The sequence below is a fragment of the Scyliorhinus torazame genome, chromosome 3 (genome assembly GCF_047496885.1).
Source record: "Scyliorhinus torazame isolate Kashiwa2021f chromosome 3, sScyTor2.1, whole genome shotgun sequence".
Classification (NCBI taxonomy): domain Eukaryota; kingdom Metazoa; phylum Chordata; class Chondrichthyes; order Carcharhiniformes; family Scyliorhinidae; genus Scyliorhinus; species Scyliorhinus torazame.
The window spans coordinates 2004050-2031121 of NC_092709.1; the positions used below are offsets into that span (position 1 = coordinate 2004050).

General features: G+C 44.0%; 1 protein-coding gene across 3 annotated transcripts in view; it reads left to right on the forward strand.

The window, feature by feature from the left end:
- The window catches only part of LOC140408242 (polycomb group RING finger protein 3), a 942343-nt gene extending 920703 nt beyond the window's left edge, over nt 1–21640 (forward strand). For all 3 annotated transcript variants that reach the window (XM_072495182.1, XM_072495180.1, XM_072495183.1), the window contains 2 exons: nt 9789–9869; nt 12800–21640. In XM_072495182.1, coding sequence (XP_072351283.1) covers nt 9789–9869; nt 12800–12847 — 129 coding nt within the window. In that variant the 3' untranslated portion in view covers nt 12848–21640. The remainder of the gene's footprint in view (nt 1–9788; nt 9870–12799) is intronic.
- The last annotated feature ends 5432 nt before the right edge of the window (nt 21641–27072 follow it).

Genomic DNA, 27072 nt, shown 5'->3' on the forward strand with positions numbered 1-27072 from the left:
AGTCGACACGGGAGGGGGGCAGGTAGCCCCCCAGTGAGGCTGATCACGTGGAACGTGAGAGGCCTGAATGGACCGATAAAAAGGGCCCGAGCGCTCGCGCATTTGAAAGGACTAAGGGCAGACGTGGTTATGCTCCAAGAGACCCACCTAAAGGTGGCGGACCAAGTTAGGCTAAGGAAAGGATGGGTGGGACAGGTGTTCCACTCAGGACTGGACGCAAAGAACAGAGGGGTGGCCATTTTGGTGGGGAAACGGGTAGCATTTGAAGCAAAGAGCATCGTAGCAGATAGTGGAGGTAGATATGTAATGGTGAGTGGTAGGCTGGAGGGAATGGAGGTCGTGTTGGTTAATGTGTATGCCCCAAATTGGGACGATGCGGGGTTCATGAGACGGATGCTGGGGCGTATTCCGGACCTGGAGGCAGGAAATTTGATTTTAGGAGGGGACTTCAATACGGTGCTGGACCCGGGGCTAGATAGATCCAGCTCAAGGACTGGAAGAAGGCCGGCAGCGGCCAAGGTACTTAAGGGGTTTATGGACCAAATGGGGGGAGTGGATCCATGGCGATTTCTTAGACCCAGGGCTAGGGAGTATTCCTTCTTCTCCTACGTCCATAAAGTGTACTCCCGGATAGATTTTTTTGTTTTGGGAAGGTCGTTGATCTCTAGGGTGGAAGAAGCTGAATACTCAGCCATAGCGGTTTCGGATCATGCCCCACATTGGGTGGACCTGGAAGTAGGAGAGGACAGGGAGCAGAGAACACTCTGGCGATTAGATGTGGGACTGATGGCGGATGAGGGAGTGTGTGCAAGAGTGAGGGGGTGTATCGAGAGATACCTGGAGGTCAATGACGACGGCGAGGTCCCTGTGGGAGTGGTCTGGGAAGCACTAAAAGCGGTGGTCAGAGGAGAGCTGATTTCTATTGGGGCCCACAAAAGGAAAACAGAGGCCAAGGAAAGGGATAGATTACTGGGGGAGATTTTAAGGGTGGACAGGGAATTTGCAGAGACCCCGGAGGAGGAGCTGTACAGGGAGAGGAGACGACTCCAGACGGAGTTTGACCTTCTGACCACCAGAAAGGCGGAGGTACTGTGGAGGAAGGCACAGGGGAGGAGGTATGAATATGGGAAAAAGGCTAGTCGCCTGTTGACGCACCAACTGCGAAAGAGGGCAGCAGCGAGGGAGATAGGAGGAATTAGGGATGAAAGGGGAGACACTGTGCGAAGGGCAGGAAAGATAAATGAGGTGTTTAAGACCTTTTATGAAGAACTGTATAGGTCTCAGCCCCCAGAGGGAGAGGAGGGGATGCGGCAGTTCCTGGACCAGTTGAGGTTCCCGAAAGTGGAGGAGCAGGCGGTGGCAGGCCTGGGGGCACCGATTGAGGTGGACGAGGTTATTAAGGGACTGGGAAGCATGCAAGCAGGGAAGGCCCCGGGGCCGGACGGGTTCCCGGTGGAATTCTACAGAAAATATGTGGACTTGTTGGCCCCGTTGGTGGCGAGGACGTTCAATGAGGCCAGGGAAGGGGGGACACTACCCCCGACAATGTCGGAGGCGACGATATCGCTAATTTTGAAGAGGGACAAAGATCCGATGCAGTGTGGGTCCTGTAGACCTATTGAACGTGGACGCCAAACTGCTAGCACAGGTGCTGGCATCGAGGATAGAGGACTGTGTCCCAGGGGTGGTGCACGAAGACCAGACAGGGTTCGTAAAAGGTAGACAATTGAATGTTAACGTGCGACGGCTATTAGGGGTGATAATGATGCCCTCAGTGGAGGGGGAGGCAGAGATAGTGGCGGCAATGGACGCAGAGAAGGCATTTGATAGGGTGGAGTGGGAGTATTTATGGGAAGTGTTAAGGAGGTTTGGGTTTGGGAACGGATTTATTTGCTGGGTTAGACTACTTTATGGGGCACCAACGGCAAGCGTAGTTACAGGTCGACATAGATCGGAGTATTTCCGATTATATAGGGGAACAAGACAGGGATGACCGCTGTCTCCATTGTTGTTTGCGCTGGCAATTGAACCTCTGGCCATGGCGCTGAGAGACTCCAGGAAATGGAGAGGGGTGACTAGAGGTGGAGAAGAACACCGAGTCTCGCTATACGCGGATGACCTATTGCTATACGTGTCGAACCCAGCGGGGGGGATGATAGAGGTTATGCGAATCTTGAGGAGGTTCGGGGAATTTTCGGGGTATAGGTTAAACATGGGGAAGAGTGAGTTATATGTGATACATCCAGGGGACCAGAGTAGAGAGATAGAAGGCTTACCGCTAAGGAAAGTGGAAAGAAACTTCCGATACTTGGGGATTCAGATCGCTAGGAGCTGGGGAACCTTGCACAGACTTAATCTGAAACGGCTGGTAGAACAAATGGAGGAGGACTTTAAGAGGTGGGACATGCAGCCTCTATCGCTGGCGGGCAGGGTGCAGGCAATTAAGATAGAACATAGAACATAGAACAATACAGCGCAGTACAGGCCCTTCGGCCCACGATGTTGCACCGAAACAAAAGCCATCTAACCTACACTATACCATTATAGAACATAGAACATAGAAAATACAGCACAGAACAGGCCCTTCGGCCCACGATGTTGGCGAGTTCACTACTGTAGCAGGTAGGGCATTCCACGGCCTCACTACTCTTTGCGTAAAGAACCTACCCCTGACCTCTGTCCTATATCTATCACCCCTCAGTTTAAGGCTATGTCCCCTCGTGCTAGCCATTTCCATCCGCGGGAGAAGGCTCTCACTGTCCACCCTATCTAACCCTCTGATCATTTTGTATGCCTCTATTAAATCTCCTCTTAACCTTCTTCTCTCTAACGAAAACAACCTCAAGTCCATCAGCCTTTCCTCATAAGATTTTCCCTCCATACCAGGCAACATCCTGGTAAATCTCCTCTGCACCCGTTCCAAAGCCTCCACGTCCTTCCTATAATGCGGTGACCAGAACTGTACGCAATACTCCAAATGCGGCCGTACCAGAGTTCTGTACAGCTGCAACATGACCTCCTGACTCCGGAACTCAATCCCTCTACCAATAAAGGCCAACACTTCATAGGCCTTCTTCACCACCCTATCAACCTGGGTGGCAACTTTCAGGGATCTATGTACATGGACACCTAGATCCCTCTGCTCATCCACACTTTCAAGAACTTTTCCATTAGCCAAATATTCCACATTCCTATTTTTCCTTCCAAAGTGAATCACCTCACACTTCTCTACATTAAACTCCATTTGCCACCTCTCAGCCCAGCACTGCAGCTTATCTATATCCCTCTGTAACCTGCTACTTCCTTCCACACTATCGACAACACCACCGACTTTAGTATCGTCTGCAAATTTACTCACCCACCCTTCTGCGCCTTCCTCTAGGTCATTGATAAAAATGACAAACAGCAACGGCCCCAGAACAGATCCTTGTGGTACTCCACTTGTGACAGAACTCCATTCTGAACATTTCCCATCAACCACCACCCTCTGTCTTCTTTCAGCTAGCCAATTTCTGATCCACATCTCTAAATCACCCTCAATCCCCAGCCTCCGTATTTTCTGCAATAGCCTACCGTGGGGAACCTTATCAAACGCTTTGCTGAAATCCATATACACCACATCAACTGCTCTACCCTCGTCTACCTGTTCAGTCACCTTCTCAAAGATGATGGTCCTCCCGAGGTTCTTATTTGTATTTCAATGTCTCCCTATTTTAATCACCAGGACCTTTTTTAATAAAATAGATAGGAGCATTACGAGCTTTGTGTGGGCAGGGAAAGTTCCGAGAGTAAGGAGGGGGTTCCTTCAGCGCAGTAGGGACAGAGGAGGACTGGCACTACCGAACTTGGGAGATTATTATTGGGCCGCCAATGTGGCAATGATACGTAGATGGATGATGGAGGGTGAGGGAGCGGCGTGGAATAGGCTGGAGAGAAGGTCCTGTAAAGGGACGAGTCTAGAGGTGCTGGTGACGGCGCCGCTACCGTTCTCACCGAAAAAGTACACCACGAACCCGGTGGTGGCGGCAACACTGAACATATGGGGACAGTGGAGGCGACAGAGAGGGGTGCGGGGAGCCCTGGTGGGGTCCCCTATCAGGAACAACCATAGCTTCGCCCCAGGAAGAATGGATGGAGGATTTCAGAGCTGGTACCAGTTGGGAATTAGGAAGGTGGGAGATTTATTCATAGATGGGACTTTTGCGAGCTTGGGAGCACTGGAGGAAAAGTATAAGTTACCCCGGGGGAATTTCTTGAGATATATGCAGGTGAGGGCGTTTACTAGACAACAGGTGAGGGAATTTCCGCGGCTCCCGACACAGGGGATACAGGACAGGGTGCTTTCAGGGGTGTGGGTCGGAGAGGGCAAGGTGTCAGAGATTTATAGAGAGATGAGGGAAGAGGGGGAGGAGTCGGTGGGCGAACTATAAAGAAAGTGGGAAGAAGAATTAGGGGAGGAGATAGAGGAGGGTATGTGGGCTGATGCCCTAAGCAGGGTAAATTCCTCTTCCTCATGCGCCAGGCTTAGCCTGATTCAATTTAAGGTGCTACATAGAGCACACATAACGGGGGCAAGATTGAGCAGGTTCTTTGGAGTGGAGGACAAATGTGGGAGGTGTGGCGGGAGCCCGGCAAACCACGCACATATGTTTTGGGCGTGCCCGGCACTGGAAGGGTATTGGAAGGGAGTGACGGGAGTGATTTCGCAGGTGGTGACGGCCCGGGTCAAACCAGGCTGGGGGTTAGCTCTATTTGGAGTTGCGGAAGAGCCGGGAGTGCAGGAGGCGAAAGAGGCCGATGTCGTGGCCTTTGCGTCCCTCGTAGCCCGGCGCAGGATCCTACTCATGTGGAAGGAGGCGAAACCCCCCGGACTGGAGGCCTGGGTAAACGATATGGCGGGGTTCATTAAACTGGAGCAGATAAAGTTTGCCCTGAGAGGATCGGCTCAAGGGTTCACCAGGCGGTGGCAGCCATTTCTCGACTACCTAGGGGAACGTTAGAGGGAAGACAGGTGACCAGCAGCAGCAACCCGGGGGGAGGGGGGGGGGAGAGGAGGTTTAGTTGAGTATAGGACAATAGAGTACGAGGCTTTGTTACTTGTATATTATTATTATTATTGTTGTTAAAAGTTTAAAAAATTTATGTTTTGTTATTGTTATCGTTTCGCTTGTTTTGCAAGCGGGAAAAATGTTGCTCAGGGAAAAAAAATTCAATAAAATATATTTTTTTTAAAAAAAGAACTAGTTCCTCCAATTTTAATCGCAGATCAACCAGAAAATGGGGGGAAAGGGATAAAGCCATGAAAACCAGATTGAATAATATTTCAAGCTGCACATCTTTATATACAGCGATATCGTGACTTGCAATGTGGCTCATGGGAAACCTTTAGGCACTTTGGGAATATAGCCGGATCAAATCTGTGTCTCAAACTCGACGTGATATGCAAGCACCGCAGTGTCTTGAACTGAGTCTCCTCCTTTCTATTGCATACTGAAATTTTATTGCCATATTCCCATATACTATCCCATGTCTCCTCATCAATATTAGTTGCCAAGTCTTTTTCCCAAGACTGCAAGGTACCCAATGCACTAAGACAGACTCTACAACATAAGGTATCATAAAAGCAAATTACTGCGGATGCTGGAATCTGAAACTAAAGAGAAAATGCTGGAAAATCTCAGCAGGTCAGGCAGCCTCTGTAGAGAGAGGGAAAAGCTTATGTTTCGAGTCCAGATTACTTTGACAAATGGTCATCAGGGGCGAAATTCTCCGGTATCGGCGCGATGTCCGCCGACTGGCGCCCAAAACGGCGCAAATCAGTCGGGCATCGCGCCGCCCTAAAGGTGCGGAATTCTCCGCATCTTTGGGGGCCGAGCCCCAACCTTAAGGGGCTAGGCCGGCGTCGGACGAATTTCCGCCCCGCCAGCTGGCGGAAAAGGCCTTTCGTGCCCCGCCAGCTGGTGCGGAAATGACATCTCCGGTCGGTGCGGGAGCATTAGCGGCCGCTGACGGCTTTCCCGCGCATGCGCAGTGGAGGGAGTCTCTTCCGCCTCCGCCATGGTGGAGACCGTGGCGAAGGTGGAAGGTAAAGAGTGCCCCCACGGCACAGGCCCGCCCGCGGATCGGTGGGCCCCGATTGCGGGCCAGGCCACCGTGGGGGCACCCCCCGGGGCCAGATCGCCCCGCGCCCCCCTCAGGACCCCGGAGCCTGCCCGCGCCGCCTTGTCCCGCTAGTAAGAGTGGTGGTTTAATCAACGCCGGCGGGACAGGCATTTTAGCTGCGGGACTTCGGCCCATTTGGGCTGGAGAATTTTTTTGGGGGGTGGCCCGCCAACCGGCGCGGCACGATTCCCGCCCCCGCCGAATCTCCGGTGCCGGAGAATTCACGCCAGTCCTCGGCGGTTCTCCGACCCGGCGGGGCGTCGCAGAATCTCGCCCCTGGACTTCAAATGTTAGCTCTTTTCTCTCCCTACGGATACTGCCAGACCTGCTGAGACTTTACAGCATTTTTCTTTGGTTATAAGGTATCATAAAACTTGCTAATTAACTGTCCAGGCCCCGCAAAAATCAGGATTGTTTCCACCAGGAAAATAGAGTCAAGATGCCAAGTTGTTTTATTACGGCTAAAATCTCTCAGTTTCAGATATTTTTAAAAAGGAGTGTCCCTGAATGTCAAATTGTTGGCATAGCTGCTCAAAGGATGACAAGGAAACTGAACAAAAGACATAGAATCATAGAATTTACAGTGCAGAAGGAGGCCATTCGGCCCATTGAGTCTGCACTGGCTCCTGGCAAGCCCAAGCCCACGCCTCCACCCTATTCCCACAACCCAGTAACCCCATCCAACACCGAAGGGCAATTTTGGACACTAAGGGCAATTTATCATGGCCAATCCACCCAACCTGCACATCTTTGGACTGTGGGAGGAAACCGGAGCACCCGGAGGAAACCCACGCACACACGGGGAGGATGTGCAGACTAAGCACAGACAGTGTCCCAAGCCGGAATCGCACCTGGGACCCTGGAGCTGTGAACAATTGTGCTAACCACTGTGCTACCGTGCTTTTTTTTTATAAAAGGAGGCCATTCGGCCCATCGAGTCTGCACCGACCCACTTAAGCCCTCACTTCCACCCTATCCCTGTAACCCAATAACCCCTCCTAAACTTTCTTTTGGACATTAAGGGCAATTTATCATGGCTAATCCACCTAACCTGCACGTCTTTGGACTGTGGGAGTAAACCGGAGGAGGAAACCCACGCAGACACGGGGAGAACGTACAAATTCCGCACAGTGACCCAGCGGGGAATCGAACCTGGGACCCTGGTGCTGTGAAGCCACAGTGCTAGCCACTTGTGCTACCGTGCTGCCCTTGGCATATGGGACACTTGCCTTTATCAATCGGGGCATAGATTACAAAAGCAGGGAGGTTGTGTTGGAGTTGTATAGAACTTTAGTGAGGCCACAGCTGGAGTACTTTGTGCGATTCTGGTCGCCACATTATTTTAATTTTTTTATTATTCATTTACGGGATTTGGGTGTCATTGGTGAGCCCAGCATTTATTGCCCATCCCGAGTTGCCTTCTTGAACCGCTGCAGTCCTTGAGGTGTAGGTGCACCCACAGTGCTGTCAGGGAGGAAGTTCCCAGATGTTACCCCAGTGACACAGTGAGGGAGCGGCGATATATTTACAAGTTAGGGTGGTGCGTGGCTGAGGAGGGTTCCTCCAGGTGGTGGCATTCCCAGATATCTGCTGCTCTTGTCCTTCTAGTTGGTGAATTACTGCAGTGCATCTTGTAGATGGTGCACACGGCTGTCACTGTTCGTTGGTGGTGGAGAGTTTGAATGTTTGAGGAAGGGGGAGGAATCAAACGGGGCTGCTTTGTAGGAAGAATGTTTATAGGAAGGATGTGATTGTACTGGAGGAGGTGCAGAGGCGATTCACCAGGATGTTGCCTGGGATGGAATATTTAAATTATGATGAGAGATTGGATGGGCTTGGGTTGTTTTCTCAAGCAGAGAAGACTGAGGGGCGACCTGATTGAGGTGTTCAAGATTGAGGGACATGGGCAGGATGGAGAGGGAACAGCTGTTCCTCTTAGTTGAAGGCTCAGTTACGAGCAGAGACAAGTTCAAAGTGAGGGGCAGGAGGTTCAGGCGGGATTTTAGCAATAACCTTTTTACCCAGAGAGTGCTGACAGTCTGGAACGCACGGCCTGGGAGGGTGGTGGAGGCGGGATGCCTCAGGTCCTTTACAAAGTACCTGGATGAGCACTTGGCACGTCATAATATTCAAGCTATGGGCCAAGTGCTGGAATATGGGATCAGGTGACAGGTCAGGTATTTTTTGCGCAGACTCAATGGACTGCACTCTGTAAATTACTGTAACTTTTTTTTACACAATAATAAACAATCAACAAAAACACAATAATGCAAATATTACAAACAAAGAAAAACTAACTAACTTAACACTATACCGAAAACCTCTAACAACTGACAGTGGCTAGATCATTGAAAAAGAAGATGAATCTCTCCACTGAGCCCCTGATGGTCAATTTAATTTTCTCTCCGTGTCAGAAGGACATTAAGTCCCCTCACCGGCCAGAGGCCTCCAACCAAAAGTGAGGCAAAGGCAACAACATTCACCTCTACCCCAGAGAGAACAAACGGTAAATCCGAAACCCTAGAAATAGGGATAATTCCAAATGGAGTATCTCCAACTTGGTGCTACAAAGGGAAGCCCAGAAGCTGGCAAGTCTGGGGGACGGCCACAACTTATGGGTATGGTCAGCAGGACAAGCGAACACCTGTTCTCAGCATTTGGAAAAAAAACACTCATCTTCTCTTTGGTCAAGTGCACACTTAACAAATTCCTCACCATCCAAACCCCTGGCCCCAAGAGATTTCCAGTCAATATGAGGAAAATTAAAGTCTCCCACTACAACAACCTTATTATTTCTACATCTATCCAGAATCTGCTTCCGTATCTGTTCTTCAACTTCCCATGGGCTGTTGGGAGGCCTGTAGTACACCCCCATCATAGTGACTGCCCCCTTCCTGCTTCTGAGCTTTACCCAGTGCCTCATTACTTGATTTTTTCCATGGTGTCCTCCCTCTGTACAGCTGTAATATGTTCTCTAACCAGAATTGCAACTCCCCCACCTCTTTTACCTTCCTCCCTGTCTCGCCTAAAACACCTATATCCTGGAATATTTAGCTGCCAGTCCTGTTTTGATTGTACAGTCTGACTCAGGACACCATTTTCATTAAACCACTCCATGTTGTCACTTTTTGGGGGCAGGAGATGCGTGTTTGAATCAAGATAAGGACGGTTTTTGATTGTAATTGAAAATGCTTTCCATTGTATTCCAAACTTTATCTGTATCGTCAGTCACAGCCAGGCCATTTATACCATGGATTGAATAGATGGTAAGTTTCTCCAGCAATGCATCCTAACATGTAAAGATACCTTCACTGCACTGGACATTTCCATTGTGTGTGCCAGTGCCTTTTTGAACAAATTTACAATTTAATGTGAGCTACAGATTAGTTCGACATGTCGACATGTGAGCTGCAGATTAGTTAGACATGTTGATATGTGAGGTACAGATTAGTTAGACATGTCGACACGCACTGAGGACACGGTTCGCATCACTCAAACTCATTCCACATTGAAAAAGTAAATCTGTAAATCTCAGACTTGACTGGAATTGATCTTAAGATTAGCAAAATCTGGTGGGACACTACATTGGTCAACTGTGATTCCTTATGTTCTGTATCATTCTGCAGCTGGATATTCTATGCAATGAAGAAATACTTGGAAAGGATCACACTTTGAAGTTTGTTGTTGTCACTCGATGGAGATTCAAGGTAAACTGCTACAATTTTGTCTTTGTATAATTTTATATAACTTTGTATAACAGACTCTGTGTTGTAAATTTTAGAGGCTTTTTGCAGACATTTTACAAGTTCATTGACATCGTCACATATTAGATTGTATTTAATTGCATGAACTTGAGGCACACTATCTATACAGTGAATGGTAGAACCCTCAAGAGTATTGAAAGTCAAAGAGATCTAGGAGTACAGGTCCACAGGTCATTGAAAGGGGCAACACAGGTGGAGAAGGTAGTCAAGAAGGCATACGGCATGCTTGCCTTCATTGGCCGGGGCATTGAGTATAAGAATTGGCAAGTCATGTTGCAGCTGTATAGAACCTTAGTTAGGCCACACTTGGAGTATAGTGTTCAATTCTGGTCGCCACACTACCAGAAGGATGTGGAGGCTTTAGAGAGGGTGCAGAAGAGATTTACCAGAATGTTGCCTGGTATGGAGGGCATAAGCTATGAGGAGCGATTGAATAAACTCGGTTTGTTCTCACTGGAACGAAGGAGGTTGAGGGGCGACCTGATAGAGGTATACAAAATTATGAGGGGCATAGACAGAGTGGATAGTCAGAGGCTTTTCCCCAGGGTAGAGGGGTCAATTACTAGGGGGCATAGGTTTAAGGTGAGAGGGGCAAGGTTTAGAGTAGATGTACGAGGCAAGTTTTTTACGCAGAGGGTAGTGGGTGCCTGGAACTCACTACCGGAGGAGGTAGTGGAAGCAGGGACGATAGGGACATTTAAGGGGCATCTTGACAAATATATGAATAGGATGGGAATAGAAGGATACGGACCCAGGAAGTGTAGAAGATTGTAGTTTAGTCGGGCAGTATGGTCGGCACGGGCTTGGAGGGCCGAAGGGCCTGTTCCTGTGCTGTACATTTCTTTGTTCTTTGTTCTTTGTTTATCCTTGTTACTGATGAGTACATATTGCATAAATACACATTTCTGTCTTGTAGGGTCATTTTCATTCTTCAAATGGAAATAACTTTCATACAGCAGATAGGCACCCTCAGGACTCAGCTGAGTAAAGCAATGAATTGCTGAACATACAAGTCATAAGAGTATCAGGTTGATTCCTCGTCTGTTCTGATTAACAATCTAAGCTGTGGCAGAAGATGGTGAGGGGTTGGCTAGAATTGGTTTGGGGGAGGGTAATTGGCCAGTGTTGCTATCCTGTGTACCTGCTGGAAGATAGAGTAGACAGGAAGGAACTTTCCCCGTAGGTGGAGGGATCAGTGACCAGCGGCCTAGATTTAAGGAAAAGGCAGGAGGTTTAGCAGGGATGTGAGGAAAAACCCATTCCCCAGAGGGTGGTGGGAGTCTGGAAGGGTGGTGGAGGCAGAGACCCTCATTCAGGTGCTGGAATGTAGCGACTCGGGGCTTTTCACAGTAACTTCATTGCAGTGTTAATGTAAGCCTACTTGTGACAATAAAGATTATTATTACATTTAAGAAGCATTCAGATGTACACTTGCGATGATGCCGAGGCATACAAGGCTTTGGGGAAAGTGCCAGAAAATGGGATTAGAATATTTAATGGTTGTTTTTGACCAATGCAGATGTGATGGGCCGAAATGCCTTTTCTCTGCTGTAGACCTCTATGACTGTATGTGGGGATCTTTTAAGTTTAGTAATAATCTTTATTGTCACAAGTAGGCTTAAAACATGGTATATCGATAATCGTTAATAAATGCATTCTCCGTAAGCAAAACAGTGACAAGTTGTCAAGCCTTTGATATGACGAGATTCTTTACACTCTGAGAATGAAGACATTTTTTCTAATTTCAGTTATAACATGATGAAGGTTCATATTTCTTACAGGAGCTTTGCTATTATCAGTGTTAATTTGACCGTGAGTGACATGCAGTCCTTATTGTAGGTCAGTCTTGTTTGCTTTAGCATTAACTCCTGCCTTGCGTTTCTTCGATAGTACTGCCCTCCACTTTCATTTGTACCACAAAATCATCCCTTTGCTTTATTCGTATGAAACAGGAACAGAAGTAGGCCATTCGGCCCCTCATGCCTGCCCTGCCATTCAGTAAGATCACGGCTGATCTATTTGTGTTTTGAATTGCACATTGATAATCTTTATCATTATTGTCACAAGTAGACTTACAGTAACGCTGCAATGAAGTTACTGCGAAAAGTCCTTGTCGCCACATTCCGGTGCCTGTTCGGGTACACAGAGGCAGAATTCAGAATGTCCAATCCACCTAACAGCATGTCTTTTGGGACTTGTGGGAGGAAACCGGAGCACCGGAGGAAACCCACGCAGTCACGGGGAGAACGTGCAGATTCCACGTCGACAGTGACTCAAGCCGGAAATCGAACCTGGGACCCTGGCGCTGTGAAGCAACTGTGCTAACCACTGTGCTACCATGCCGCCCATGTGCAGACCAGTATCGGCAGCCATCTTGCATGGCCAGCTTGAGTTGGCAGGAGACAGAGTTATTTCTGTTAGGTTAGAGATCGGCTTTGCAAATTGACAAATTTGTTAACTGACAAAAAAAACCAAGAGTGCGATAATGAAGGAGGAGAACAAAAGTGGAAGATAGAAATGGAGATGAAGGTGGGACACGAGTAGAGTGTGACACAAGAAGTAAAAAAAGAGAGGGAGAGACAGAAATTAGAGGTGGCAGCGATGATTATTCAAAACTTGAACAATATAATATGTGGTAGATTAGGAGTTCTGCCTGACTGACGCATTAATTAAGATGCATTAATCTTGGTGGCTCATTTCTAGTTTAACACCTGGATCTGGCTCACTGCTGTAAAGGATTGAATGGCATTGCAACACATTTAAATAATAAAAGTTTTCTATGGGCATTAGTTTTGAAACTACTTTGATTTATTTTGCTTACCCGTTACCTGCGCTATATTTATAAAGTTGTGTATCCTTCTCTCTTTTTGAAGAAATCACCCCTCCTGCTACATTACAGGCCAAAAATGGATCTGCTATGACATCAAGTTTTATCGCCAGCAGAACTTCATGCGGTGCAACTTTTGCAGAGACTATCACCCAGCACTCAGTCAGTGCATCACTGGATCTAACATGTGGCACACACCAGCAAACACACACCAGATCAGAGGTATTGCTCAACTGGGACTGACACAACAAAAGCCTGCTCCTGTGCTCTCTACTACATTGTGTTGGAATCGCTCATGTTTAAGTGGGTTTACAGTCATAATATATTCCGGAAAGGATCAAATGAAATTGCACCAAGACACTTTTTATACCTGGTTTATAAAGAAAAATGCAGTGTCATGAATTTGATGTGTTTAGAAGGCTTTGTTGTTTGGGCACAAGAAATCTTTACTAGTTTACATTCTGACTTTTGCTTTAGCAACTCTGAACCTACTTGTGATTTTAAATCATTCTAACGATGCAGTTTGTTAAGCTGTGGGTCGCTTTGGCTTTCTTATTTAAAGGGCCTTTGGGACGGTTTAATGGGTTTAGCTCAACAATTTGAGGTTGAAATTCTGGGTTTTTAAAAAACTTGTCTCTGAAATTCCTCTGTTCAGTGTTTAATGAAAGCCATTAGTCCACGAGTTAATGACTTTATAAACTAGTGAGTAAAGTGATTTCATATGTGTGTTAATACATACGCAGTACAATTTTAAATTGTTGATCGTTGTTTTAAAAAAAAGAAACCTTTTGCTTTTCTACACTAGCATTTGCACACCAAAGTGAACTTCCCAAGGATTCAGTTCTGAATTCAGTCTGTCAGTCTGAACGCTGCTGGTCAGGGCACTTGGGCCCTGAACTGACATCAAGTTCCACTTGTCTGGAACTGAGCATCATAATAGTAACATCCAGTACTCACGTGGAATGTATCCTGGCCTTAAAGCCAGAGATTGTGACGCATTCGGCATGAACACTGCCTGGTAATATACGCTCACACCTTGTTGGAATCTGGCCAGGCTCTGTGCAAACATTTATAGTCATTGGGTTGTAGCATTGCCTGAACCAAGCAAGTTCCCATTGATGGTTCATCTATGTAATTCCAGTGAGCTGTAACTGTTGCTGAAGAAATATCGACCACCTTGTTCAGATTGTTTTAAACACTTTCACAAGGTCTTTTGTGAAATTTCTAGCTCCATCTCTGTTTAGGATAACAGCATTAGTTAAGATTTGCATTGCTTTTATTGTGTCAGCGGTAAGTATGAATACTCCATTGGAATGTTCTCAAATTTCAGGTTTACTAAAAGTATATTCTCAGGAGAGATGATATCTGTTTATTGTATCACAAATCTTAATTTAAGGCAACACAATCATTTTGAGTGATTCAGAAAAAGAACTGATGTTCACCTGTATTAAAAAATGAAAACTTCTTGTACTTGTCAAGAACACTATCCCGAACCCAGACTGATAAATTCCCATTTAAAGTAGTGGAAGACGTGCCCTGTTGGTGTGGGAGAGCAAGAGAGTTTAGACTTCTAATTGGGTTTTTGAGGATTGAAACTTACCCACCTTGTTCAGGGCAGATTATGTAGGATTGTGTATTTATTATGTTATATTATATCTTTTAGTTCCTAGTCTCTGGTGTTTAATTTTCTTACACAATGTATACAGATTTCTAAAATAGATGATCCACTTTTTGAAAAACAGAATAGCATTAAAAAGAGTTGTGCATTAATATACCAGAGCAGCATTACACTTGTACAGTGTCTTTGTAAATATTTAAATGTGTATAACTGACTGCAAAATTGTTGGTGTGAATGTGCAACCATTGCGACTTCCTGTACAGTGATTCACAAATACTATTTTTGGCAGCAATGATAAAATATGTTTTTAGATCAGGCAAAAAGAATCTTAACAAAATTGGAACTTCTATGATTTTATGATGGATTAAATGAGATGTTATTTCAAAGCTGTATCCCAGTTTAATTTTTGCATGTGAAAGATGAGAGAGATATCACAAGGAGCACTAAAGGTTTAGTTATGTGGTTTGCAGTAAAATATATTCTGACATTATCTTCCTCCGCTATCGACAGGACAGCTCCAGAAACGCTACACAATGTATGCCTCTTTAAAAGTACTTAGGGCTGGTGATGGCAGGTCTGTGATTCTTGATGTAGGAATAAAACTGGATACTGTTGGGTTGCAAATTTCAGTGCACTGTCCCCCATTTCTCTTGTGGGATGGTGAAGCACTCTTAGCATTATTATTCAAATGTGAGTAATAGTTTATTACTGAAATAAATACCCAGTGGTAATGACGATATGTCACCTCACTTTTTACTTTATTTCTTTTAACCATTCTGTTACATTCTCTTCCTCTTTTTATGCCACTCACTATCTCTTTCACACTCTCCTTATTTACCAAAGTTCATGATTGAAGATTCTGCCTTGGGAGAGTTGTTTGGATCTTGATATCAGCATGTGGCGTGAAATCACAAACACTCTATTCCTGTTTAAATCATGCAATGTAGGACAATAAATGCAGTGCCTTTACATTCTAGTGTCCTCGGTTCGGTTCGCCTTTTTTTATCATTTCTCTCCATCTCCCATCTGAAAGTACAGTTCTAAATAAAACTTCAGCTGCCTACTGAGGAAACTTTTTTAAAAACGTAATCAGTAAATGAAATAGAAAGAGCAGAGCATCATTGCCGGGGACAACACCCATGGAGTAAATATCCTTTTCCGTTTGCATGCTTTGATTCTATTCCCAAGTCTATTCTCATCCCATGACATTTTGAATCACAGTCTGGATTCAATCCGGATTTACATTTGGCTTATGAAAAATCAGTGATTTATGACGAGGTTTGGTGGGTTTATTAAAGTTGGATCTTTTTAATTGTCACAAAATTGAGAATCTCTGATATAAATCTAAACAGTTGGCAATCTGGGCAACCCTAATACCTCACCTCATATGTTACCCCTCTTATGCTTCCTTGTATTCCAGACTGATTATTATCTGCATTTCTTTTTCTTCATTCCCCCTCTTTATATGGACTACTTTTTAAAAATGTATTCTTTCATAGGGTGTAGGCATTGCTGGGGAGCCAGCATTTATTACCCATCCCTAAATTGAAACAACTCTGATCAAGTTAGGCTAAAATGCAGCACCAAATATTTTCCGGAAATCTCTGTTATAAGCTCTGCCACTATTTAAACATTAAAGAACAAAGAAAAGTACAGCACAGGAACAGGCCCTTCGGCCCTCCAAGCCTGTGCCGAGCATGCTGCCCGTCTAAACTAAAATCTTCTACAATCTGGCCAGACACTTTAGAGGACACTGAATCAACCACATAGTTATTTTAGGGCAGACAAAGTAATGATGGTGTGAAACCCTTCCCATAATAATGATTGTCTGGCAACTCAGCATTGTGTTTGGTATTGATCCACAAATCAGATTTACTGAATTCAAATTCACAATTGTTGTGGTGGAATTTGAACCCCTGCTTGTATGTCATTAATCCAGTGTCTTGAACATTACCTTACCTGCTACATACAAATCTTCCAAGGTCCTTTTCCTCCAGATACATAATGGGGAAGTCTTAGTTTGATTTGTTGAAGATATTTCAGATGATTCTTTTTACTAATTGCTGTATTTATGTTATTGTCCATGTTGACCATTGAAAGCTAATGGCAATGTGTAAAATGCTGCTTAGAACAGAGGCCAAAAAAGCACAGTGTTGGAAATGTGCAGTTCTTGTTCTGAGCATCAGTGTGTCCGGGTGTTGAACCTTTTTCCACTTGGCGTGTGCTGAATGGAGAAATGTTCGAGTCCATCACAGAGATGAGAGATTTGGAGGACCTGAAAGTGCTGAAATGTAGCCTCTTGTCATTTGTGCAGTGACGGGCCGTATGTCCACGCGTGCTCTTATTTCTTCTGTTATTTCAGTGACTTCAGCCTTTTTTTTTGAAGAAAAGTTCAAGATAGTTTGACTATATCAGTATGAAAAATTACAGAGGGACTTTTGTATTGAGCGAACCCTTGCATTTGCTTTAAATGTTGTTGTCATACCTAGGGAACAATATGGGTAAATGATATGAGTGAATGGGTATATGATATGGGTAAATGATACCTAGGGAAGGAACAATATGGGTAAATGATATGAGTGAATGGGTATATGATATGGGTAAATGATACCTAGGGAACAATATGGGTAAATGATATGAGTGCCTTTAACACATTCTGGCCCACATTTGGCTTTGGTGTCACAATTATTAATCCTGTTATATAAGAAAACCAGTTAGTGTTTAATTCTGACTGTTGTCATGTTGCCATAAGCTTTGCATTTGAGAAAATCAGTGCCAGTTTTGGTGAAATCCTTCCACTGTTATCCATTGAATCTTGATATTTGTAAAATGTAAATCATTTCAAACCGTTTTAAGTAAGAAAGCCAAAGTATAATGAAGATAAAAAAGCTGTGGAATTGTTTGGTGAAGCAGCCCAAAACTACAGTCCTTAATACTGTGAAGGTAGGTATTGAATTATTTTGTGGGATTATTTTGTGTTATCAATGATTATGGATGAGTAAACAGTTTAAATCTTTCTTAATTGACTGGGGGTGGGATACACTGTACTTTTAATTCTTTGATATTTTCATCAATACATTTCCAAATGAAAGTATCGTACACAGTGTGGCATTCAAGGCAGACTAGATTGAATTGTTTGCTCACCGTGACTACATGTTTACCTATTGCATTGTTTTGATACGAGTAGAATAATGTCCCTGTTTGTGTGGGTTGCAGCTTCTGTGTGGTATCAAAACTGTATTATTTATCCAGCCTTTCAGTCATACCTGAATGAGCGCTTGTTTATTGGGCAATGGAGCCGTCAAAGACAATATTGTAAGTAGTTTTTTTAAAATGAGGAGGCCTACAGAATTATTATATAAAACTTTATTTTCTATTAAGCTTTGTAGCTATGACCCAATTCCTTGTCATAGTAACACAGAGCAAGTTAAATTACATAACCCTTGCTGTAAATTGGCTAGCAATTTAATCTGAATTATTAGGTACATTTTCTAGCACACTGGTACAGTGAGATATTTCTGTGCAATTAGGCACAATATTAACTGCAATGCTGCAAAGTATAGAGGAGTCAAGTTGCAAAGATTTTTTAAAAACTCTGTATTTTATTCCTATCATCTTTGTAACATGGTCAGTTATCTGCAGGTTTCAAACCTGTTAATAACCTCATTATTGTTTTCAAACCATTTCCTGTTATAGCAGATATAGTGACATTATTGATTCTTTGCAACAGTTGAGTATGGAAACTGTATTTGAACACTTTACTCTACTTCAAGATTTAAATATAAATCATGCAGGTTTTTATGTAGATTATTGATGGGCCAAATGATCATCTCCTCCTGTGCTGTGTGATTCTATCATTCTAGCAGGAGAATCGAGCTGCCTGCTCCCAAATGTCTTACCATTCATAAACGGAAACACAAACTTACATTTCCACTGAACTTTAAATCAGATATTCAAAGCTTACATCTACTGTGTAAATCCAGTACCTATAGACCAGCTGGTCCTGTTGCTATTAGCCTGGTCTGGCAGAGTGCCCAAGAACTAACTGGTTATTTGTCTGTTTGATTTATTTTACGGAATCTTAAACCAAATCATTTCCTCTGGGATGCACTTTGGGTCTTGGTGCTGTAGTGTTGTCTGATTTACCGACAACTTGAGACTGTTAATTGGCTTAGTGTATTCAGGTATAGGAACATTTTATTCCATCCTCTTGTAAGATATAATTTCCAGATACCTCATCAGTGTGCTTGCTCCATGTGGAATATATTTTGGAGATTTCATTTTGTATTTCCTATCTACATCTCAATATTGACCATGAAAACACAGTTAGAGTTAAGTTGCTTGTGTTGAGTACAAAGACCCAGCATAGCCATAAAGGCTGAATACCCTGCTTATTTGCTGTAAATTCTATGTAACATACTCTAGCCGTAAACAAGGCAAGTAATTTTTGAAGCTCTACTTTATAGCTGACTTCAGGTGCTGAGTAAGGTTATGAGAGCACTGGCCCTTAACAGCCTGGCAAAAATAGGAAATTCCCAAATGGGTAACCACCATATAAACCCTTATCCATTTCACCATATTATTTAATTTTGGAGTAAAGCTCTCCATCCAGTCCCATCATAATCCTGAAGGGCTGCTTCACCGACAACAGAAAACTTGCACCACATCAGGAAACTGACTTTCCATCCAACAGTCAACAAGAATGCTGCTTACGGCATCTGAATAAACCACTCCCTTTTAGAAGAAGACTTATTTGAATAATTAGTGATCAGCTGGAGTCACAACTTTACCCTGTTGTGGGAGAGAGTGCAACTCCACATCCCAACCCTGCTGACTGTTACAGTAACTGGCTCGTTATCCTAACTCATTGATGATTTTAATGCACTTGTTCAATTATGAAACAATTTTAAATTTATGCAATATTTGTGTAGAGTATGTAAAGCATGGTTTTATGTTTGCGATACATCATTACAAACAGTACTGAGTAGGTCTTACAGACAGTGCAGGGAACTGACTCTGGTGAGTTTAACTATTGTTCTCTAGACAACTGTATTTTTTGGGGGAGCATTGAATATATTAATAGGTCAAAGGGAATTTAATAACAGCCTTTTCAATATGTTTTGAATTAATTTGTGTATCGCTTGAAATTCAGACAAACCACAATGTCACTATCCCTTACCCAGAGTGAAAGTTAAAAGTGTTTAATAATTATTGACATTCCCAAGTCTCTTTACAGACTGATGTGGGTAATGTATCTGTAACCGGTCACATTATCTCTGCTCCCAGTCTTTGCCTGGGCTAGTCTGTGGGCACCTCATTTTACCACAGGACAACTGACACTGACTGAGAAAGAGACAGTTAGCATTACTGTGAAATAACTATTGTATCAGCCTGCTGATAGTGTCCCAACTTTTGGAATAAGTGAATAGTTAATGCAATATTTTCTACACACTGATATTAACACTAGTATTAATTTGAGCACACAGGTTTGCCTACACATTAGAGAGCTTTTCTTTTTACGTTTTGCAAAGGTAAGTCGGAGTTTGATAGTAATTTGGCTTAAAATCTTGATGCGATGTAGGCTGTTTGGTGCTAACTGACTATTGCATTGTGTGTTTTAGGTTTATTTGTACTTTAGGGTTGTGTTGTAATAGCACAACACAACTTGATTTTCCTGATTAAATTGGGAACCAAATTTGACTTTAATATTGCCATCTCGGGCACACTGAGCAGCTTAAGGTCTCCATGATAGCCAATCATCATTTCAATTGGTGTTTACAACAGTATATTAAACAGAAGAGTTATTGGATGTTTCCCCAGGTGCCTCTTTAATCAAGTTTCCCAGGATCCACCATTGAGTTGGTTGAAATACAACATATACTGTGCTTCTGACACTGAGCGTCTGACAGTGCTGCAACCTCTAGTTCACGCACCTGAATGCATTGCCAATAATATTTGCCAGCTCTGCTGATACAATTATTTCACCAGCCTAAAGACAATGATTTTATCCTTGGAAATATCTGAATCCGAGAGAGCAGTACAGAACCAAAATACATGTCTTCAGTTGAGAAATAATCCTGTTCTATTTTTGATATTGGTACAGAAATACCAGTGCATGCCTCCAGGTGAATGCAGGCATAGGAGTATATAGATGTAGGAGTCACCTCCTGAACACCTGATAACTATTACCCTGCGCATTTCCTTACACCACCAAGTTAACTGGCAAGTATCATTTGGATTTGCTACCTTATTACTCCAAGCTGCCAGTGAAGCTAAACATGGTCAAATTTGTACAGTACTTAATTTTTTAAATCTGGCTACCTTTGCAAGAGAATAGCATTGGTTGGGAAGAATGTTGAAATATTTCAACATTTAAAGAAAAATTAAAGGATCAACTCAGGCTCATTTTGTATCCAGCGCTTAGCTTCCAAATCCTAAGTGTCACATAGACTGGACGAAATAAAGACTGGGCAGAAAAAAATAAAACCTGGAGTGAGACATTACATAAAACATGTGTGACTGATTGTGGCTGCAGCCATGTGCTGCCCTGTACTTACAGCTCAGCTCGCGGCTAGACCTGTGCTGCAGGAGATTTGGAGATTTTACACAAATTAGGACCTGGACCTAGCATGTACTTCTAAAATAAAGAATGAAAGGGTTTTATTCAAATTGCTACTCACAGTGCCAGCTTTGAATGTAGCCAATGTGTGTGTACTTCCAGATTTTGGGACATTTGGATCAGGGGTCCAGTACTGCTATATCCAATCAAACTCTCTTATTGTAGTGAAAAAGCTTTTAATCTTTCTAAGAACTGAGGTGCTCTGAGAATGCAATGCCAGAATTGAAGGCACAGTATTACTGCAGGAAATACAGTTGTGTCTCTGCTGCCATTCAATAACCCAACAGAGTCACATTGTAGTCACATGGTTTCTCAATACTTTCTGTTATTTAGGAGATTCAGATTAATAAATGTGATAACATCGAGCTCTTCAACTGAACTTTCATATAGTTTTGTCGCTATTGTATGGCAAATGGGAAAACATCACCTCAAGTGAACTGGAGTTACAAGGTAAAGAAACCACTCAGGTTTATACCAGAGATCATGTGAACAAATACCTCACTTTATTTCAGCAAATGGTACTGCCCAGTTTGTAATAAACTGTTGTGATGAACTTCAACTTTGTACTAATCTGCTACTTAAAATGTCTTCTGTAATGAGAATGTTTTGTATTGCTTCATGTAAATTAAACCACTTTTTAGCCCTTAGAATTTGTGGATCTCTTTCATTCTATTGATTAAAATAAAGGATTATATTTGCGAGTGTGTTTTACTTGTCACTCTAATTGTTATGGATGTAATCCGTTACAGTTGGAGAATTCGTTCATTTTTAAGGTGTAAAATTGTACCTGCTGTTGAGGAAAAAGACTTGCTTTTTAAAAAAATGCAAAAATAAGGAACAGATGTATCTTTTTATAACCATTTCCCTTTTCTCAGTTTTCCACGTTGATTGCAAGCTGCTGCTGGTAATGCCCCTGAACTGCATTTGCTTTTTATTTCTTTTCTTCATGCCTCCTCGAATTTGGTCTTCCACATTCACTGTCTGAATCGCCTCACATTCTGTATTTGTTTTTGGGCCAATTACTGCCCGAGCAGTCTTCTCTTCTTCATCGATGTGGGGCAGCACGGTCGCACAGTGGTTAGCACTGCTGCCTCACAGCTCCAGGGTCTCGGGTTTGATTCCTGGCTTGTGTCACTGTCTGTGCGGAGTCTGCACGTTCTCCCCGTGTCTGCGTGGGTTTCCTCCGGGTGCTCTGAACAAAATGAACAAAGAACAATACAGCACAGGAACAGGCCCTTTGGCCCTCAAAACCTGTACCGGTCATGATACCAACCTTTGCCAAAACCCTCAGCACTTCCTTGTGCCGTATCCCACTATACCCATCCTATCCATGTGTTTGTCAAGATGCCTTAAAGAACAAAATGACTGTGAGTTTCCTCCCACAGTCCAAAGGTGTGCAGTTTAGGCGGATTGGCCATGCTAAATTGCCCATTAGTGCCCAAAAAGGTTAGGTGGGGTTACTGGGTTATGGGGATAGGGTGAATGTGTGGGCTTAAGTAGGGTGCGCTTTACAAGAGCTAGTGCAGACTCGATGAGCCAAATGGCCTTCTATACTGTAAATTCTATGAATTAGTAAAGTGATATGGGAGGTGTCGTCAACAGTGCTATCGAGCGGCACCGGTTCAGCAATAACCTGGGGGGGGGGGGGGGGGGGGGTGGTTTGCTAGTGCTGTTGGGGATGGTTTAAACTAATGTGGCAGGGGGATGGGAAACGATGCAGGAAGTCGGAGGGAAGTAAAACGGGGACAGAAACAAAAGGCAGGAAGGGGGAAAGTGTAAGGCAGAGAAGCCATAGTCAAAAATCAAGAAGAGCCACAATATAAGGTACAGTGACTGAGGAGAGCTCAGTGAATAGGTCCAGTAATACAAAAAGGAATAAAATGGGAAGCAAAAACATAAATGGAAAGTGAGGCAGCAGGTTATTACCGATAAAGAAAATTAGGGGAACATAGAACATAGAAAAATACAGCACAGAACAGGCCCTTCAGCCCACGATGTTGTGCCGAACCTTTGTCCTAGATTAATCATAGATTATCATTGAATGTACAGTGCAGAAGGAGGCCATTCGGCCCATTGAGTCTGCACCAGCTCTTGGAAAGAGCATCCTACCCAAAGTCAACACCTCCACCCAACACTAAGGGCAGTTTAGGACACTAAGGGCAATTTATCATGGCCAATCCACCTAACCTGCACATCTTTGGACTGTGGGAGGAAACCGGAGCACCCGGAGGAAACCCACGCAGACACGGGGAGGATGTACAGACTCCGCACAGACAGTGACCCAAGCCAGAATCGAACCTGGGACCCTGGAGCTGTGAAGCAATTGTGCTATCCACAATGCTACCGTGCTGCCCTTAAGAACAAATAAATCTACACTATATCATTTTACCGTAATCCATGTACCTATCCAATAGCTGCTTGAAGGTCCCTAATGTTCCCGACTCTACTTCCACAGGCAGTGCATTCCATGCCCCCACTACTCTCTGGGTAAAGAACTTACCTCTGACATCCCCCCTATATCTGCCACCATTCACCTTAAATTTATATCTCCTTGTAATGGTTTGTTCCACCCGGGAAAAAAGTCTCTGACTGTCTATTCCCCTGATCATCTTATAAACCTCTATCAAGTCGCCCCTCATCCTTCTCCGTTCTAATGAGAAAAGGCCTAGCACCCACAACCTTTCCTCGTAAGACCTACTCCCCATACCAGGCAACATCCTGGTAAATCTCCTTTGCACCTTTCCAAAGCTTCCACATCCTTCCTAAAATGAGGTGACCAGAACTGTACACAGTACTCCAAATGTGGCCTTACCAAAGTTTTGTACAGCTGCATCATCACCTCACGGCTCTTAAATTCAATCCCTCTGTTAATGAACGCTAGCACACCATAGGCCTTCTTCACAGCTCTATCCACTTGAGTGGCAACTTTCAAAGATGTATGAACATAGACCCCAAGATCTCTCTGCTCCTCCACATTGCCAAGAACTCTACCGTTAACCCTGTATTCGCATTCATATTTGTCCTTCCAAAATGGAAACTCACACTTTTCAGGGTTAAACTCCATCTGCCACTTCTCAGCCCAGCTCTGCATCCTATCTATGTCTCTTTGCAGCCGACAACAGCCCTCCTCACTATCCACAACTCCACCAATCTTCGTATCGTCTGCAAATTTACTGACCCACCCTTCAACTACCTCATCCAAGTCATTAATGAAAATCACAAACAGCAGAGGACCCAGAACTGATCCCTGCGGTACGCCACTGGTAACTGGGATCCAGGCTGAATATTTGCCATCCACCACCACTCTCTGACTTCTATCGGTTAGCCAGTTTGTTATCCAACTGGCCAAATTTCCCACTATCCCATGCCTCCTTACTTTCTGCAGAAGCCTACCATGGGGAACCTTATCAAATGCCTTACTAAAATCCATGTACACTACATCCACTGCTTTACCTTCATCCACATGCTTAGTTACCTCCTCTAAGAATTCAATAAGACTTGTAAGGCAAGACCTACCCCTCATAAATCCGTGCTGACTATCCCTAATCAAGCAGTGTCTTTCCAGATGCTCAGAAATCCTATCCTTCAGTACCCTTTCCATGACTTTGCCTACCACCGAAGTAAGACTAACTGGCCTGTAATTCCCAGGGTTATCCCTAGTCCCTTTTTTGAACAGGGTCACGACATTCGCCACTCTCCAATCCCCTGGTACCACCCCTGTTGACAATGAGGACGAAAAGATCATTGCCAACGGCTCTGCAATTTCATCTCTTGCTTCCCATAGAATCCTTGGATATATCCCGTCAGGCCCGGGGGACTTGTCTATCCTCCAGTTTTTCAAAATGCCCAACACATCTTCCTTCCGAACAAGTATTTCCTTGAGCTTATCAGTCTGTTTCACACTGTTCTCTCCAACAATATGGCCCCTCTCATTTGTAAATACAGAAGAAAAGTACTTGTTCAAGACCTCTCCTATCTCTTCAGACTCGATACACAATCTCCCGCTACTGTCCTTGATCGGACCTACCCTCGCTCTAGTCATTCTCATATTTCTCGCATATGTGTAAAAGGCCTTGGGGTTTTCCTTGATCCTACCCGCCAAAGATTGTTCATGCCCTCTCTTAGCTCTCCCAATCCCTTTCTTCAGTTCCCTCCTGGCTATTTTGTATCCCTCCAATGCCCTGTCTGAACCTTGTTTCCTCAGCCTTACATAAGTCTCCTTTTTCCTCTCAACAAGACATTCAACTTCTCTTGTCAACTATGGTTCCTTCACTCGACCATCTCTTCCCTGACTGACAGGGACATACATATCAAGGACACGTAGTACCGTTCCTTGAACAAGTTCCACATTTCACTTGTGTCCTTCCCTGACAGCCTATGTTCCCAACTTATGCACTTCAATTCTTGTCTGACAACATTGTATTTACCCTTCCCCCAATTGTAAATCTTGCCCTGTTGCACGCACCTATCCCTCCCCAAAGTTAAAGGAAAAATAACTGCCGAGAGGTTACAGATAGAGGTGTTAAGTTTCAAAATAGACGTATAAAAGCCAACATGAGGGTACTTTACCTGAATGCTCGTAGTATTCGGAATAAGGTAAATGAGTTGATGGCGCAAATCATCGTGAATGACTGATTCAGTGGCCATTACTGAAACATGGTTAAAGGATGGTCACGACTGGGAGTTAAATATCCAAGGGTATCAAACTATTCGAAAGGACAGAGTGGATGGTAAGGGAGGTGGTGGAGCTCTGTTATTTAAGGATGACATCCGGGCAGTAGTGAGGGATGACATTAGTGCTATGGAGGATAAGGTTGAATCTATTTGGGTGGAAATCAGGAATAGTAAGGCGAAAAAGTCACCGATGGGAGTAGTCTATAGGCCACTAAATAGTAACATTACGGTGGGCGGGCAATAAACAAAGAAATAACTGATGCATGTAGAAATGGTACAGCAGTTATGGGGGATTTTAATCTACATGTCGATTGGTTTAACCAGGTCAGTCAAGGCAACCTTGAGGAGGAGTTTATAAGAATGTATCCGTGATAGTTTCCTGGAACAGTATGTAATGGAATCTACGAGAGAACAAGCAATCCTAGATCTGGTCCTGTGTAATGAGACAGGATTGATTAATGATCTCACAGTTAGGGATCTTCTCGGAAGGAGCGATCATAATATGGTGCAATTTAAAATACAGATGGAGGGTGAAAAGGTGAAATCTAACACTAGTGTTTTGTGCTTAAACAAAGGAGATTACAATGGGATGAGAGAAGAGTGACTAAGGTAGACTGGGAGCAAAGGCTTGATGGTGAGACAGTTGAGGAACAGTGGAGAACCTTCCAAGTGATTTTTCACAGTGCTCAGCAAAAGTTTATACCAACAAAAAGGAAGGACGGTAGAAAGAGGGAAAATCGACCGTGGATATCTAAGGAAATAGGGGAGAGTATCAAATTGAAGGAAAGAGCATACAAAGTGGCAAAGATTAGTGGGAGACTAGAGGACTGGGAAATCTTTAGGGGGCAACTCAAAGCTACTAAAAAAGCTATAAAGAGTAAGATAGATTATGAGAGCAAACTTGCTCAGAATATAAAAACATAGTAAAAGTTTCTACAAAACAAAAAGAGTGGCTAAGATCAATATTGGTCCTTTAGAGAATGAGAAGGGAGATTTAATAATGGGAGATGAGGAAATGGCTGAGGAACTGAACAGGTCTTTTGGGTCGGTCTTCACAGTGGAAGACACAAATAACACGCCAGTGACTGCTGGAAATGAGGCTATGACAGGTGAGGACCTTGAGATGATTGTTATTACTAAGGCGGTAGTGACGTGAAAGCTAATGGGGCTAAAGGTAGACAAGTCTTCTGGCCCTGATGGAATTTATCCCAGGGTACTAAAAGAGATGGCTCGGGAAATTTTCTAGACTCTGGGGTGGTCCCGGCAGATTGGAAATTAGCAAACGTGACACCACTGTTTAAAAAAGGAGGTAGGCAGAAAGCGGGTAATTATAGGCCAGTGAGCTTAACTTCGGTAGTAGGGAAGATGCTGGAATCTATCATCAAGGAAGAAATAGCGAGACATCTGG